At 38.3% G+C, this 15,898-nt stretch overlaps 2 protein-coding genes across 6 annotated transcripts; one reads left to right on the top strand and one right to left on the bottom strand.

Annotated features, from left to right (window-relative positions):
• The first annotated feature begins 587 nt into the window (after nt 1-587).
• On the top strand, nt 588-8,454 carry LOC136785098 (alpha-amylase 3-like). 3 transcript variants are annotated; one of them, XM_066746121.1, is made up of 8 exons: nt 588-964; nt 1,943-2,049; nt 2,222-2,432; nt 3,320-3,456; nt 5,256-5,437; nt 5,632-6,634; nt 6,703-6,971; nt 7,040-8,454. In XM_066746121.1, the coding sequence occupies exons 2-8, from the start codon at nt 1,948-1,950 to the stop codon at nt 7,263-7,265; spliced, it is 2,130 nt and encodes a 709-aa protein (XP_066602218.1). In that variant the 5' UTR covers nt 588-964; nt 1,943-1,947; the 3' UTR covers nt 7,266-8,454. The 3 variants fall into 3 exon arrangements, with proteins under 3 accessions (XP_066602218.1, XP_066602217.1, XP_066602219.1); XM_066746120.1 differs by having other exon boundaries at nt 5,244-5,437; XM_066746122.1 differs by lacking the exon at nt 1,943-2,049 and having other exon boundaries at nt 590-964; nt 5,244-5,437.
• LOC136785097 (probable multidrug resistance-associated protein lethal(2)03659) lies at nt 8,291-14,745 on the bottom strand. 3 transcript variants are annotated; one of them, XM_066746118.1, is made up of 11 exons: nt 14,639-14,745; nt 13,119-13,266; nt 12,794-13,045; nt 12,320-12,575; nt 11,900-12,231; nt 10,277-11,821; nt 9,994-10,208; nt 8,844-9,922; nt 8,675-8,782; nt 8,537-8,605; nt 8,291-8,428 (listed from the first exon to the last, which is right to left on the bottom strand). In XM_066746118.1, the coding sequence occupies exons 2-10, from the start codon at nt 13,196-13,198 to the stop codon at nt 8,582-8,584; spliced, it is 3,891 nt and encodes a 1,296-aa protein (XP_066602215.1). In that variant the 5' UTR covers nt 13,199-13,266; nt 14,639-14,745; the 3' UTR covers nt 8,291-8,428; nt 8,537-8,581. The 3 variants fall into 3 exon arrangements, with proteins under 3 accessions (XP_066602215.1, XP_066602214.1, XP_066602216.1); XM_066746117.1 differs by lacking the exon at nt 8,291-8,428 and having other exon boundaries at nt 8,430-8,605; XM_066746119.1 differs by lacking the exons at nt 8,291-8,428; nt 13,119-13,266; nt 14,639-14,745 and having other exon boundaries at nt 8,430-8,605; nt 11,900-12,125; nt 12,794-12,933.
• Between the last annotated feature and the right edge of the window lie 1,153 nt (nt 14,746-15,898).

Genomic DNA, 15,898 nt, shown 5'->3' with positions numbered 1-15,898 from the left:
TAAAATAAAAAACAAAACAAATGAATTTTTCATGAACTCTAACTCATGTTTTGTAAATTATAAGGAAGAAACTTTCGATTTCTGCGAAGATATCTGATTTTCCTTATCAAAACTCTTGGGTTTGTTTGCGTCATCGCTGGGCGGGTATCCCTTCACAGGATAAAATGATGCAAAATTACAGTTGTTTGGTTAAAACAACAATCTTCTATAAGCCAATTAGGAAAAGCTCATTAATGGAAATAGAAATAAATTGAATTAAGATATTAACCGAAGAAATAGAATGGAGGTTGTGGAGTGAGATAACTGAGTAAGGTTGTAGGTTTCGAATATCAGATTTTCTTAGAGGTGGACATTCACACAGTGCTCTTCCATAGAATTGTTTACTTGATAAAATGCGTTTACTAGCAGTAACAAAAGCCCTAGAAAGAAAGAAAGAAAGAAAAAAAGAGAGAGAAAGAGAGAGATAGCTCGAACTAGCTCGAACCCCACACGAAGTGGCACGAAGGCATGAACGCAAAGTCCGTCCGACTGGCGACAGTGGCGACACTGGCGACTAGTCCAAGCAGAAGCTGCAGAAGACGCAGAATCGAAGTGGCGCGTGCGCTGAGAGTAGCGGAGAGCTGGATGAAGCGGAACAGTGCTGCTAAATATAATACATTGAGGTACGCGGTTTCTTTACGGTCACAACACTCACAACACGATCGTCAATGCAGACTTGAAAAATCGCCACAGTCGGCACTCTACCTCAGCGATCACGGCTGACTTCAACGTTGCTGCAAAATCTCTTCAAAATTTCACTTGCCTGTCGATCGTGGACTTTTCGTACCACCCTGTATATCGCTCCACTCTCTTCCCCCCTCCTTTCACAACTTACAAGGGTAGCTGCAAGAGCGAAGATACGCCAAATTCTCGGTCATTTGGCCCTGACGTCAATATTCTCACGTGGTAACCGGTTGAATCACAGGTGAGTGCTATCCATCAAAGACGAATCTTAATTAAGAAACTCCTCCATGAGATGCTTCGTTCTTTTTCAAAATTTTCAATTAAAATTTTAACACACCATTTAAAAAATTTGCTGTGCTATTTAAATTCTCGTGTGACGCAATTTGCGATTGTTTAGAGTCGCGCTGGAATTTCCGAGTGATAATTGCCGTCGACTCAACTATAATCGTTCTTCATGCAGACGTTGAATTATTGTTTCTCTTCAAGTGCCTGTGGGGTTGGTGAATTTGAGCTATCAGCTTGATTCGTACTTATAATTACGGGGTGTCTTAGGTGAAAAGTAAAAAGAGTTGTAAGGGTAAAAATAGTTTGGTGAGTAAAAATACAAAGATTCTTCAACGTATAGGATCAGCAGGAAGAATTTTGCAATTTTCGAGTAATAATTATCGTCGACTCGACTTAAATTGTTCGCCATGCAGACGAAAAGTTAACAAAGATCGTTTTTCTCTCAAGTGCTTGAGGAATTGGTGGATTTGATCGATCAGCTTGATTCGTATTTGTAATTACGGTGTGTCTAAGGTGAAAAGTAAAAAGAGTCGTAAGGGTAAAAATAGTTTTGTGAGTAAAAATATAAAGACTTCAACGTATAGCACCAGGAGGAAAAATTTTGCAGTTTTCCTATAGACGCACCGTACACAAACGGATCGATAACTAAAGGTAAAAAAAACAGCCACGGTGTAAATTTAAAATTTTCCTGTCCATTCCATATCTCGAAGAATAAAATTCTCCTCGTCTCTCACAGCGTGCTAAAAAATTCTCTGCGCGCACGAGCAGGAAAGCTGAAAACGAAAGTGGTCCACGTGACGATTATTCATATAAATACTGTAAATTATATAGGTATTTCCGAGATTAAAAAAAATATAGAAGAAACATCGTTTCTTTCGATAACCGTGGAAGGTTCGAGGGTAGATAATTAGGGTCGAATTTTGCTTCGTTGCAGTAGAAATGAACATCCAGAAGCCCGATGGTATTTTGTCGGTTATTCTGCCTACAGAATTGCAGTCTTCGTCGAGCTCCCAGCAGCTCTTTATAAATCAAGACCAACAGGTGTGTTGTTTGTGTATATCGTCTTGTGCATCCGCCAAATGCCAGAATAATATCTTCCTCTTAACTGGACAGGTTGAATTTTATGCATGGTCGGATTTTTGTGTTTGTTTTTGTTTTTTTTTTGTGTCTAACCGTGTACCGTAACGTTTATTCGTGGAATTATCCTCAATAGGACGAAGAAGCTTCGGATTGTCCACTGCTAACGCCCAGTCCAACGAAGACAAACACGCACAATCCCATGGACACCACCCCGGCGTTTCACCCCTTGGAGGGGGATCTCGAGATGGAACCCCCCAGCCCGACCTTGGATAACATTAACGCCGAAGACGGTCTCAATGCTTTCATGAACATCGTCAATAGTTCTAGCAAACCTCTGAACGATGGTAAGCCACTAATCAATGGTTGTAATTAAACTGTGTATAGCTCTAATAACGAGCTCTATTGCTCTAAAAATTAACGCTATACATAGCTTCAAAAACGAAGACTATAGCTCAATCTCATTAAAAAAATCATATAACGCTGAAGACGGTTTCAATGCTTTCACGAACGTCGTCAGTATTTGTAGGAAATATCTGAACGATGTTAAGCTCATCACTAATCGACTACTGTAATTAAACTATATATAGCTTCTATAACGAACGCTATTACTCTATTTCTTTAGAAAATTTTTATAACCCTGAAGAGGTTTTTCATACATTCGTGAACTTCGTCAATAGTCCTAGCAAACCTCTGAACGATGATAAGCTCACTGGTCAATCGCTGTAATTAAACAGTATATAGTTCTAACAACGAACGCTATACATAGCTTCAAAAACGAAGGCTATAGCCCCACCTCATTAAAAAATTCATATAACGCTGAAGACAGTCTCAGTGCTTTCACGAACATCGTCAATAGCCCTAACAAACCTCTGAACGATGATAAACCCACTGATCAATCGCTGCAATTAAACTGTATATATCTCTAACAAGGAACACTATATCTCCACCTCATTCGAAAATTCATACGCTCAACTCGGTCAATTACTATGCTGAGCAGCGAATAATAAAGTGCCCTAACAAGATCCAGTTTCAATTTGACCATTCGTTAAAGTGGATGGTTCCTACCAAGTCCCACCAGAAGTATCGTTCGTGCATTTCCATTGGGAATAGAAAATAAGTTTGGAAAATTCTGTTATAATAAAGTAAAATTTTCACTTTTTTATGGTAAAAAAAATATTTTCCAAGTTAGATTTGTGTCACAGATTTCTAACACTATTATTTTTATTTACAGAGCCAAGTTCGCGAGATCCAATGGTAGAGTCCACTAGTAGTAGTGGCAGCAGCGACACGAACGAGCCTGTCTGCACCCAACTGCTCACACAATTGAATACGGCGTATCAGCATTTAGCGCCCGACGCACAAGCACTCGTAAGTTTTTGTGATGGAAGGAATGAAATTGTGTTCAAAAACTCTGGCTGAATTCTCTGCTCGGATGAATCGATTAATTCGCACTGATCAGCCTTTGTAAAAAGCTTGAGTGAGCTCCCAGGCATATAGAGAATGATTTGTCAATTGGTTGATGGTATATTTGTGGCTCATCATTTCTTTAATCATCGGTAATAAACTGGTGATGAAATTCGTACCTTCGTTTCGATCCAAGTCTCATTGCTTCGTACGATACTTAGACTCGTTTGGTTCTATGTGTATGATATTGATAGTGGATGATATGTGTATCATGATTATGCGTAGGAATTTCAATTAAGTTTCTATGAAGATCGAATGAAGTTCCAGGTTCTTCAGGATAATTTTTTAGTCGACTCATTGAATTTGTAGTTCTTTTTTTTTAGTAAATTCATGGTGAATATTGTTTAATTTTTATCTTGAATCGAATCTTATTGCTTTGATCATTCTTAAGTTTTTATAACACAGGAATGTAAATAAACTTCTGGTAAAAATATTGAATAAGATCTCAGGCTCAAAGAATAATTGTTAATAGCTTGATGTTGATAACTTATTTTTTTTATATAATTTTTACCTTGATCCAAGTTTCATTGCTTTCATCAATGCTACTTTCTTATAACACAAGAATTTAAATAAACTTCTGTATCAATGTTGAATAAGGTCTCAGGCTCAAAAGATAATCTTTTATTAGCTTAATACTATTGGTAACTCTTTTGTTTTATATAATTTTTATCTTGATTAAAATCTCATTTCTTTCATCAATGCTACTTTCTTATAACATTAGAATTTAAATAAACTTCTGTATAAATATTGAATAAGGTTCCAGGCTCAAAAGATAATTTGTTAATAGCTTGATACTTTTAGTAATTCATTTTTCTTATCAGTAAATTCATTGTGAATATTATTTCATTCTTATCTTGATCCAAGTCTCATTGCTTTAATCAATGCTATTTTCTTGTAACACAAGAATGTAAATAAACTCCTGGTACAAATATTGAGTAAGGTCCCAGGCTCAAAAGATAATTATTCAATAATCACAAATAGTATCAATGTCTTATTTTTCTAATCAGTAAGCTCTTAATGAATTTAATTTAATTTTCATCTAGATCCAGGTCCCATTATAGCTTCGACCGACTCTGTATTGAATTTCACGTGTATGTGTATTGGAGTAAAATCCTACAATAGATAACAGATAATAATTGTGTAGCAAGCATGAAAACTCTTGAAGAGAAAATACATATACACGTTCCTTTTTGACGAATGACTGACAAACCCACGTTCTGAGCATTTGGCACCAAGTGACCAAAGCAATCTTGCCAAATACCAAAGGCACACAGCCTGTTCTTAATCCCGGTTTAACCGAGAGACTATTAAACTTGCGCTAATTGCGTCTCTTATTGCGCGATTTCACGCTTCAGCATTTTCCGCGTGCAGCGTCACGTTGGAATCTGTAAACAAATCTGACATCACGCAGGCTTAGTGTACACCTCTGGTTATTAACGAAGAGAGAGAATGAATGTGTGTGTGTATGTGTGTGTGTGTGTGTGTAGAGAGAGAGAGAGAGAGAGAGAGAGAGAGAGAGAGAGAGAGAGAGAGAGAGAGAGAGAGAGAGTACAGATTCTTCAGCTTTGCAGGAAGAACTAGCAATTTTATATCTATATTTATACATAATATATGTGAACATTAATCAACTAATCCCCACAGCTTGCGCTTCTTGCCTAACAATCATCATAACTCACACCATAACTGTTTAGTTTTGCAACCAGGAGAACGGAGGGAAGCCACCTCTCGTTGGGATTCAAATAGTCGTGCCTAAGCCACCCAAGGACTATCGTTTCACAAAATGGAATTGGCCACTCATCAGAAAAACTTGTTTTTGGACTTTCATGTCCATACTTGCTGGATGTACTGCACTGGTTATTGGAGTCATAGCCACCATGCCCAGAAAGTACGCTTATATTTTCTATAAAAATGATTTTCTCAAGGTCAGTAATAGTCATGCATTATAATCTTTCGGTTCCCGGATATAGCGGTATATATATAAATGTATACATGTTCAGGAAGTTCTTATCATTCTGCACCGAGATTAGCGAAATCCCTGAAGAATAACACTCTAATAATCTTTTGTTCAAATTTTACCAGATGCGACCCAAAGACGGAATGGTGGCAAGGCAGCGTGTTCTATGAGATATTTCCAGCCTCTTTTCAAGATTCGTCCAAGGGAGGGGATGGAATCGGTGATCTTCGAGGTATCACCATGAGATTGGATTACCTGCAGAGGCTGGGGGTTCGAGGAATTCGATTGAACTCCATTTTTCCAGCACCCAATTATCCAGAATTTTATTCCAATATTACTAGTTTGCGAGAGGTGAATAGAAACCTTGGTACTTTGGAAGATTTTGCTAACTTGGTGAGAGAGACTCATGCAAGGAACATGAGTCTGGTTCTGGATTTACCACTTTATCCGTTTGTTAAAACTCTGCACGACGAGGGTGCACCACTAATCAGACCAAATAAAACTGACAAGGCTGTTCGTGAAAGAAGAGGGATTGGAGGGTCGATGGAAGATTTACCAGCTGGTCCATCAACGTCCTATCAAGCAATTAGGGATGCACTGTCAGTGGGACCAGCTTTGCAGAGTCCAGAAGCTCGAGCTTTGTCCTCCAATCGCGTTGAAGAGGCTTTGGAGAACCCTGTTACAGCAGCCATCAAAATTTGGCTGGAAAGAGGGGTCGATGGCTTCTACTTGAAAGACCTTGAACGCTACGTTGACGAAGAAGGGTTCGCCAGCTCCATTAGATACTGGAAATCTCTTTTAGGATCTCAAAGGATCCTCATGTGTCATATAAACGCTCTGAATGCAGCGGTTTCGTCCTCTGCTAAAAACTCCATTTTAAACAGAATTGATTTGATTGATGTGACCTTGAAGGTGACCAATGGGACGAAGGATATAAAAGGGCAGGTGGAATCGGTCTTGCATGGAGTATTATTTGAGAAAGCAAGCAATCCCTGGGTTCATTGGTCGGTTGGGGGCGTTGACCTCAAACGAATCGCTTCTAGTATAAATGTGAAAAACGCCACCATGGCAATTTCTCTCATGGGGATGATGCTTCCAGGTACCCCAAGCATTTTTTACGGTGACGAGGTAATATTTGTTGATCATTATTTTTCGTTTCAATTTTATTTATAAATTCTAATTACTTGCTTTCTTAGATCGGTATAGTGGACTGCGAGTGCAAGGATCATCTGGACTTGCAGCACGTGCACAATTTGGCTCCCATGTATTGGGGTAAGGAGGAAGGATCGGATGACATGTTCTCGTCTACGAGTGTGGTTCCTTGGCTTCCCACAGCTGCGAAACCTTTGGAAACGAATCTTATAGGTTCCATCGCAGAAATGGCTAAACTCAGAAAAGACACTACTCCTATTTATGTAAATGCTGTAACAAAGGATAATCAAGCATCGGCCAATTGTGACGTTAGGTAATTAAATTTTTTCCTGCACTAAACAGCTGATACGATTTCTACTAGCATCATCATTTGTTTCCCAGGTATACCGAGGACGAGATAATCATTCTTGAGAGATGGTATCCTCGAAGGAATACGTATGTCTTTGTGGCAAACCTCGGAAATGTAACCCAAGTCAAGGATTTGTCCTCGCTATATTATGGTGGTCACGTTGTTGTGGGTCCCAAGGAACGAATGAATCGAGACGTTTACTTCAGGGAATTGATAGTAACGCCTGGCGAGGCTTTCGTTATCAAGCTAGACAAGTGAATTGAATGCTACGCGTAATTGATGCTCGAGATTGTTTCTACATTCGTTAAAGTTTGCCCATTGCGTGATTCTTTTGCGTAAAAGAAATGAACGCTACACACTATTTTTGATTGTCATATATTGCTGATGGTATATTTTTGTAATGCTGGGCCAAGCAATGGAATGCCTTACAACGAATGCTTGATGAAAAAAAAGTTCCTATTATCTTAAGTTCGTGCGTTTAAAATTTCGAAAGGAACGGATAAAGTTGGACCAAATCGTGGAATTGATTCTTTTTCACACTTGCTCTCTTCGGTCCATTTTTATTCGTATTCGAGGTTTTTCGGCCCGACTTACCATGGAGCTGATACCTAAGGTTCGACGAAGAATAATCAAAACGATTATTTTTTTACGATTTAGACACTATACAAATATTTTTTAACGGGAATGTGCATTTCAATTGCCAAAATAACGATGATCTTCGTAGAAATATTTTTTATCTCTTTTATTCTTTATCTCATTTTAATCCTGCCTGTAATTATTAATAATTGCCTGCGTTCTTTAAGATCTTGATGTACCGAAGTAAATGGCCTTAAACTGTAACAGTATTTCAATGATTTTGATAATGATGAAAACATTTGTTGACAAGAGTCTGCTGGATGAATGGTACAAAAATAAATCACTCCTCGAATTGATTAATTTTAATGCGATTAAAGAGAATCATAATATGTTTTCTTCAATTTTCTGTTAAAGGTCAAAATTGTTGGAAAAACAGTTGTACAAATGTTATTAAAAGTTTTAATCGAGTTTAAATTTTCCCGGTCTTTGAAATTGTTGCGCTATGTAGATAGTAGATGGCGCACATAGAGTAGCTTTCTCGCTAGCTACAACGGTATATGAGACTTGCTATATAAGAAGATTCGACAAGAGTAGAGTGTAAGGTTTTCTCGAGCCACACCACGGAGCTACAAACTGAGTCCATGTGACTATAATTATGCTCTGAGGAAGGTCCCTGGATTCCTGGCAGAAAGTGCCGCAGCGTGAAGCTGTTAGCCTCCGCCGTCTTCTCGACTTAGGATAGGAAGCTTCGGCTGATCTTTGAGATGGGCGTGAGAGTATTGGTCAAAGCAAAGTAATGTGTTGGCAGTGGATATCCCTCGGGAATCTGCTAAACTCAACAGGGCCTACGACGAGATAACCTTATCCTTTATTTTTTCCTCTTCTTATTTTAATTGTCAAATACAAATGTAACTATAAATTTAAGACAAATAATTTACAATAATAATAAGCACCTGTTTTTCTTTGGATTGGTTTATAAAAGCTTGAGCAAAAAAGCTTTATTGTGACTTTTGTTTATAATTCTGAAAAAAATTATAACATTTATAGTAAAATGTTAAATGTTTTCATAAAAATAAAAAAAAAATACATACACTATTGGCCATTTCATGAAGAGCAGCTGCCATCGCTGGACCAGTTTGCTCTACCATTCGATAAAAGTGACCTTTGTTTTTCAGTAAAATACTGGGATGATCAAATTCCTATAAGAACAAACAATAATAAAACAAACAATATATTTAAAATTATTACAAATAAACTTACTATAAGTTTTCCAGCTTCCATCACGAGTACTTTATCACTATCCATTATGGTATTCAGTCTATGAGCAATGGTAAAAACGGTGCAATTTTTAAATTTGCTCCTCACAGTCTGCTGTATCAAAGAATCAGTGTAAGGATCAACGTTAGCCGTGGCCTCGTCAAGTATCATAATTTTGTTGCATCGGACTATAGCACGTCCCAAACAGAGAAGTTGTCGTTGACCAACGCTGAAATTCGCACCACCCTCCGAGACCCTGGAATTTAATCCTGCTGGCATTTCATTGATGACTTCCCTCAACTCCACTTGGTCCAGAGCCTGCCAAAGAATTTCGTCGCTAAATTCCTCGAAGGGATCGAGATTCTGACGCAGACTTCCTACGAAAAGGACGGGTTCTTGCGGTATAATGCTGATCTTCCACCGGAAGTCGTGCAGACCGATACTTCCGGTATCGATACCATCGATGATAATTTCCCCCTCGACGACGGCCAACCGGAAAAGAGCATTTATCAAGGACGACTTTCCAGCTCCCGTTCTGCCAACAATACCAATCTTTTCGTTCGGTTGAGCGACGAAGTTGATGTTGTTCAAAACGCAGTGGTCCCCAGCTTCGTACTTCAAGTTTACATTCCTGAACACGACGTGTCCGTTGGTTGGCCAATTTTCAGGTATTTTGACGTTGGCCTTGCAATCCAATGATGGCTCCTCTTCCAAATTCCCGTACTCCAGAACCCTCTCCACGGAGGTCATGTGGTTCTCCATTTCTGCAGTCTGCCTCATGCCCCATTGCAGGGCCCCAGCAGCCACGAGAATCTGAGTCAATATTAGACCAACGTCACCGACCACTGAAAGGTCATCGATAAGTAAGAAGCTGCTCAACACGACGGTGTTGAAGAGGGCACAAATCAATTCTAAGTACATCCCGAAAGCTCGAGATGCTGAAAAGAAGAGGAACCAAGCACTGGAATGAAGATCCATATGACGATCGAATTCCATCGTTAAGATTTTGGCTGCCTGGAAGACTCTGATCGTCGTCAGACCTTGAAGAGTGGCAGTCAGGTGATTGAAGACTGGAGAACGGGCTGATGCAGAAGGAATAAGGATGATTCTAGAAATGATCTATATTTATGTGTAAATATAACCTTGAACTTACTCATTCCCTCCAACCGCTTCACGCTCCTAGTAGTCTTCAGGTAATATAAACGCATTGTATAAAAAATACATCCCGTGATAAATGCTGGTATCAAGAGCCAAGTATTGACAACGCTCATTATCACGATCACTCCTATCAAATTAAGCGTGCTGTACAAGACATCGATCAGGCTGAACGGGAGCCTCATGTCGACCGTGTTCATGTCCTTGGAAAATCTGAAAGTAACATTTTTATCAAGTACTCGTGCTGTAGACAAAACACTCATTTTTCTACGTCCACTCACCTATTTATCACTCGACCCACAGGGTTGACGTTGAAGAAACGCATCGAGGTCCGAATGACGCTGTTGTATAGAAGACTGTGAAGAGTCTTCGAGATCCTCATGGTTATCGTGAAGAATGTGTATATTCCTAAATTCGTGGAAAGTATCGTACAACCGACGAGGAAGGAGTATATATAGATGAAGTATTCTCGAGGAACAGGATTGGTCCAAACGAGATCGGAAGAATCGTCATTGGCCGAGGTCAAAGAGGATTCTTCGGTGTTGACCCAGTAAGCCAGGAAGTAGTCGCTACCGGAAGTGACCATGATGTCGGACAAGAAGATGAAGAACAGTAAGAGTAACAGACAGACGCTTCTGGTGGCCTTGAAGTAGGAGGCGTAAACTTTAACATTCATCCCACCCACAGCTCTGCTTTCAACAACCTCGTTGGTAGCGTCAGGGTCCACAGATTTCTCGTCCTTGTCGACGAGACCAGTTGGAAAGTGTTCTCCATTACCAATCTCTCGCAAAACACTCGATTTCTCATCAGCTTCGTTCTCGCTCTTCAGGAACTTTAAAAGATCAGTATCAGAACTCTGCAGGTCCTCGAAAGTACCAATAGTCTCGATCTCACAATTGTTCATCACGACGATCCTATCCACGTGCTTCAGGAAGTGCGTTTGGTGGGTCACGAGGACTCTAGTTTTGTCCTTCAAGTAAGAACAGATGCAGTCTTCCATGATCCTCCTGCCAACTCGAGGATCAACTGCTGATAAAGGGTCATCCAGAAGATAAATATCAGCATCCAGGTAAACGGCTCTTGCCAAACTGATCCTCGCACGTTGACCACCACTGAGATTGATTCCTCTGGTACCAACCATCGTATTATCGCCATAAGGAAACAGGTTAAGATCGGACTTCATCTGGCAGACCTCTATCACTCTTCGGTACCTCTCTTCATCGTACGGTTGCCCAAATAGGATGTTCTGTCTGATGGTCGAAGCAAAGATCCAAGGTTGCTGAGAGGCGTAACTCATCTTCCCCACAGTCTTCAAACTACCCTCCGTCAAGGACAACTCCCTCAAGATCACCTGCAGCAGACTGGACTTCCCCGACCCCACTTGACCTATGACCGCTACCAAGCTCCCAGACTTCACCGATAGATCCAAGCGATCAAACGTATTCTCTTTGCTCTCCGGACTCCATTTTGCTGTGGCCTCTTTCAACAAAATGGCGTTGGTCTCTATGACCGGTGCCTGGTCCACAGTCGAATCAGAAATTACCGGATTTTCCACCTCCTCGTACAGCAAAAATTTCTCCACCCTCTTCACAGACACCATAGCCTGTGTCATGTGACTGATACTCATGCTGAAGGCCAAGGCCATGGTTGTCCTGAGGGCGTTGTAAAATGCAGTGACCATGTAAACTTTCTTCGCGTTTATGTGGTTCCCCAATAAAACGTAAGTCAAAATCGTAATGAACAAACTACACCTTGGCAGGTATCTGTCCAAATTGAAGATGATGCCATCGATGAACGCAAACTTTCTGATGGTGTACAACTCCTTCCTGTGTAAAAACAAAAAAGTTGGTCCATTTTAGAAAATCCATTGAGCGTAATTCCGATAAGTCTGTAAGAAATCTGACCTTCTGGCTTTTTCCACCAAGTAAGTAAAAGGTTTTTCCCAGACATACATTTTAATTACTTGTATTCCGTTGAGAATTTCGTTAACCAAACGCAGTCGTTCGTCTGTTCTGATTGCTGTGAAACGAGTATAACGGTGCACAAGTCTGCCGAGAAAAAATTGCGAAGGCACACACAGCATAAATACAGACATTCCAACGAACGCAGCTACTCCTACTTCTTTAAAAACTAAATAAGTCACTATTAGTGTCTGTAAAGGACCTATCCAGGAGTAATGAATGGAGAACACGCCATAATCCAAATTCTCTACATCGCTACTTAATAAATTAACTGCCTGTAATGATGTAATTCAGTATACGTAGCTGGTATATCTTCAAAACACATCTCTTCCACATATAAATACATGTCAATTATACAATTACCTGTCCAATAGAAGTTTTGTTCTCCAAAACAGAATTCGAGAGTTTCAGGACTTTCCTGTAAATCAATGCACAGCAGGATACTCTGATTTTTTGTCCAATGTGCATCAGTGAGTGCAAAGTGAGGTGTGCCACGAAGCATTCGATGATGGAGCAGGATATAAAAGCTATGGCGTATAAATAAATATTGTCTCCTAATTCTTTCTTATCACTGCCCAGGTAGCTCAAGATCTTGGAAAGCAGAAGTGGCTGTGATATCCTGCATTAGAAACGATTAGAGTTAGTCCATGAATAAAGAGTGTCTCGTGTGAAAATGGAATATTTAAATAACAGTCTCGTCGTTTATCGTGTAACAACCTCGACTAGACCAAGATAAGATACAAGATTTTTTCCTATATCCACCAGACAGACGTTAGGAGTATTCGAGTACTAATTTCGATGTTTGATTATCAAAGAAAATGATTTACTGGATTTTACCTCACGATAAATTCGAAAAGTCCTAATATCACTCCAATCACAGCCACATCCTTGCCAAAACAGATGACCAAGACTCTCAGCAAGCTTGGCTGACTTTTGCAATTTTTTTTGGCACATCTTTTCAGTTCTCGCTCCCATAACTTGCTGATGCGACGTCCTAAATTGTTGCAAGCGTGTTGTTTCAAAGGTGAGTAAAGGTCGTTCATTTCCAAATCACGCTTGCATCCCTTTGCAAATATCCTGAAGAGCCACCTGTGTGGAGGAAGATTTCTAATATTCGTTGATGTTTGTCACGTGGAATAAAATACAGGAAGAGACTTCTCACGCGAATGTAAGGATGGAGAGTGGATTTGCATTTTCCCAGGGATTCGTGGCACGTTTTTTTTCATTCTTTTCCTGCTCCATTCTTGTCGATTTAAGAACGACTCTCGATTTTTTATGAATAAATTTGTTCTACATGGTACAACTTCCTCCTGTAAGAAATTATTGTTATTTTTAGTCGGGGATCGAAGGAAATTTTTTTAATGTTAATTTGTTGATGTGACACGTGATTGAAAGATGAGAATAGATTATAGAGGAATGGTAAATTATTTTAGCGATTAATATTTTGTTTCCTGTCACTGAAAGATGTAAATGATGTTTCTAGTGTGATAAGTGTAATGAGAAAAGTGTAATTGATACTGATAGGATAGTTGTGAGTTAGATGGAATATGACTAACGAGTTTGGGTAACAATGGATTGGTACACATCGTATGATTGAAATGTTGGTATTAGGGAAATGCAAATTATGTCTGGATTATTACAAGTGTAATAGGAAAAGTGTAATTGATATAGATAAGATAGTTATGAGTATGATGGGACACGACTAAGAAGTGTGGCTAAAAATGGATTAGTATATACATAGAATGATTGTCATGTTGGTATTATAACTACTTGAAAAATGTAAATAATGTTTGAGCTATTACAAACTAGTGTAATGTAAAAAGTGTAAATTACACCAATACGACAATCGTACGTAAGATGATGGGACATGACTAAGAAGTTTGGCTAAAAATGGATTAGTATACATAGAATGATTGTAATGTTGGTACTATAACTACTTGAGAAATGTAAATAATGTGTGGACTATTACAAATGTAATTGGCACCGATACAAGTCGTGAGTAAGATGGGACACGATTAACGAGTTTGGCTAAAAATGGATTAGTGTGCACAGCATGATTGAAATGTTGGTACCAGAGCTATTTAAGAAATGTAATTATTTCAATTATTACAAATGTAATGTAAAAGATGTAATTGACACTAATACGATAATCATATACGTAAGATGATGTGATATGACTAAGAAATTTAGCTAAAACTGGATTAGTGCACACAGCATGTTTGAAATTTTTATACTATATAAAGAAATATAAATGATGTTTCGACCATTACAAATGTAACTGGCACCGATGCAAGTCGTTAGTAAGATGAGACACGATTAATGAGCTTGGCTAAAAATGGATTAGTTCACATAAAATAATTGTAATGTTGCAACTACTTGGGAAATGTAAATAATAATTATACTATTACAAGTGTAACGTAAAAGATGTAATTGACACTAATACGACAATCATACGTAAGATGATGGGACATGACTAAGAAGTTTAGCTAAAACTGGATTAGTGCACACAGCATGTTTGAAATGTTTATACTATATAAAGAAATAAAAATGAGGTTTCGACCATTACAAATGTAATTGGCACCTATACAAGTCGTGAGTAAGATGGGACACGACTAAGAAGTGTGGCTAAAAATGGATTAGTGTGCACAGCATGATTGAAATGTTGGTACCAGAGCTACTAACCTGACATTTCCACTCACTGGCGCAAACTGAATGAAATAATGTATTCGTAACTGAACGTCAGTATACTTTCTAGACTCGGTTACCCCTCCAGTATCGTTCGTAGTCTTATCGTAATTACTATACTAGCGAATACGCAATATTGTGCAATTTTCTTTCTCACGTGGTATCAGTAGCTTCGTCAAAAATTTTCAAGGATTTCCTCGAGCTTCAACGTTAAAACCCTCTTATAACGAGTACCAAATATGCTGTTGGAAATATTTTATTGTCACGCAGATAATGGGAAATCTATTGATAAAAAATGCGATTGTTCTTGTTGATCGAGAGATTATTGGAGAAATGGAAGATTCAAAACGAGAATGAGAGAATAATTTGTTCGAGAAATGGAAGATTAAAAAAAAATTTTAGAGCAGTAGGAAAACTGTATCTGAAAATGTTAATTATTCTTGTTGATCGAAAGATTATTGGAGAATTGGGAGATTAAAAAAGAGGATAATATGTTGGAAAAATGGGAAAACTGAATCTAAAAATGCAATAGTTCTTGTTAATCGAGAGATTATTGAAGAAATAAAAGATAAAAAAAGTGAATGAGAAAATAATTTTTTGAAGCAATAGTAAAATTGTATCTAAACAATGTTCATTGTTCTAATTAATCGAGAGATTATTGAAGAAATAAAAAATAAAAAAAAGGAATGATAAAATAATTTTTTGAAGCAATAGTAAAATTGTATCTAAAAATTTTGATTGTTCCTATTGATCGAGAGATTATTGAAGAAATGGAAGATTAAAAAAAAGAATAAGAGAATAATTTGTTGGTCCAATAGGAAAACTGTGTCTAAAAAATGCGATAGGAGTTTATCGGATCGAATGTAACACGATGCTCAAGCTTGAAGATAAACTGCACGCATCAGCACGTTGGTATAGAACAGTGCATTTGAATAAGCACGACGAATTATAAATCATTTAGAGTTTCCAAAAGGAAATTATATTATAGATTTATTATTATTCTATATAACGTTTTTAACAATTTTAACGATGCTTTGTATCTCGTTCAGCGTGGAAAGTTTATGCTTTATGAAGGCAATTATAGCTTTTGCCTAATAGTTTTATTAGTATGTACACTGGTCTGATTAAACTTCGCGACTATACTTGGTCCCATAAAGCTCAAGTATTTTTATTTATTCTGACAAGTGTTCGAGATTTCTAAAGAAATCTTGGATCTACAGAAATACAGTGTTATATATATATATATATTACATTTTT

This window comes from Prorops nasuta, unplaced genomic scaffold (assembly GCF_024137725.1).
Source record: "Prorops nasuta isolate Cenicafe-Biocafe unplaced genomic scaffold, Cenicafe_Pnas_1.2 PNAS00155, whole genome shotgun sequence".
In the NCBI taxonomy this organism is placed as follows: Eukaryota; Metazoa; Arthropoda; class Insecta; order Hymenoptera; family Bethylidae; genus Prorops; species Prorops nasuta.
This window is presented reverse-complemented; position numbering and strand designations above follow the sequence as displayed.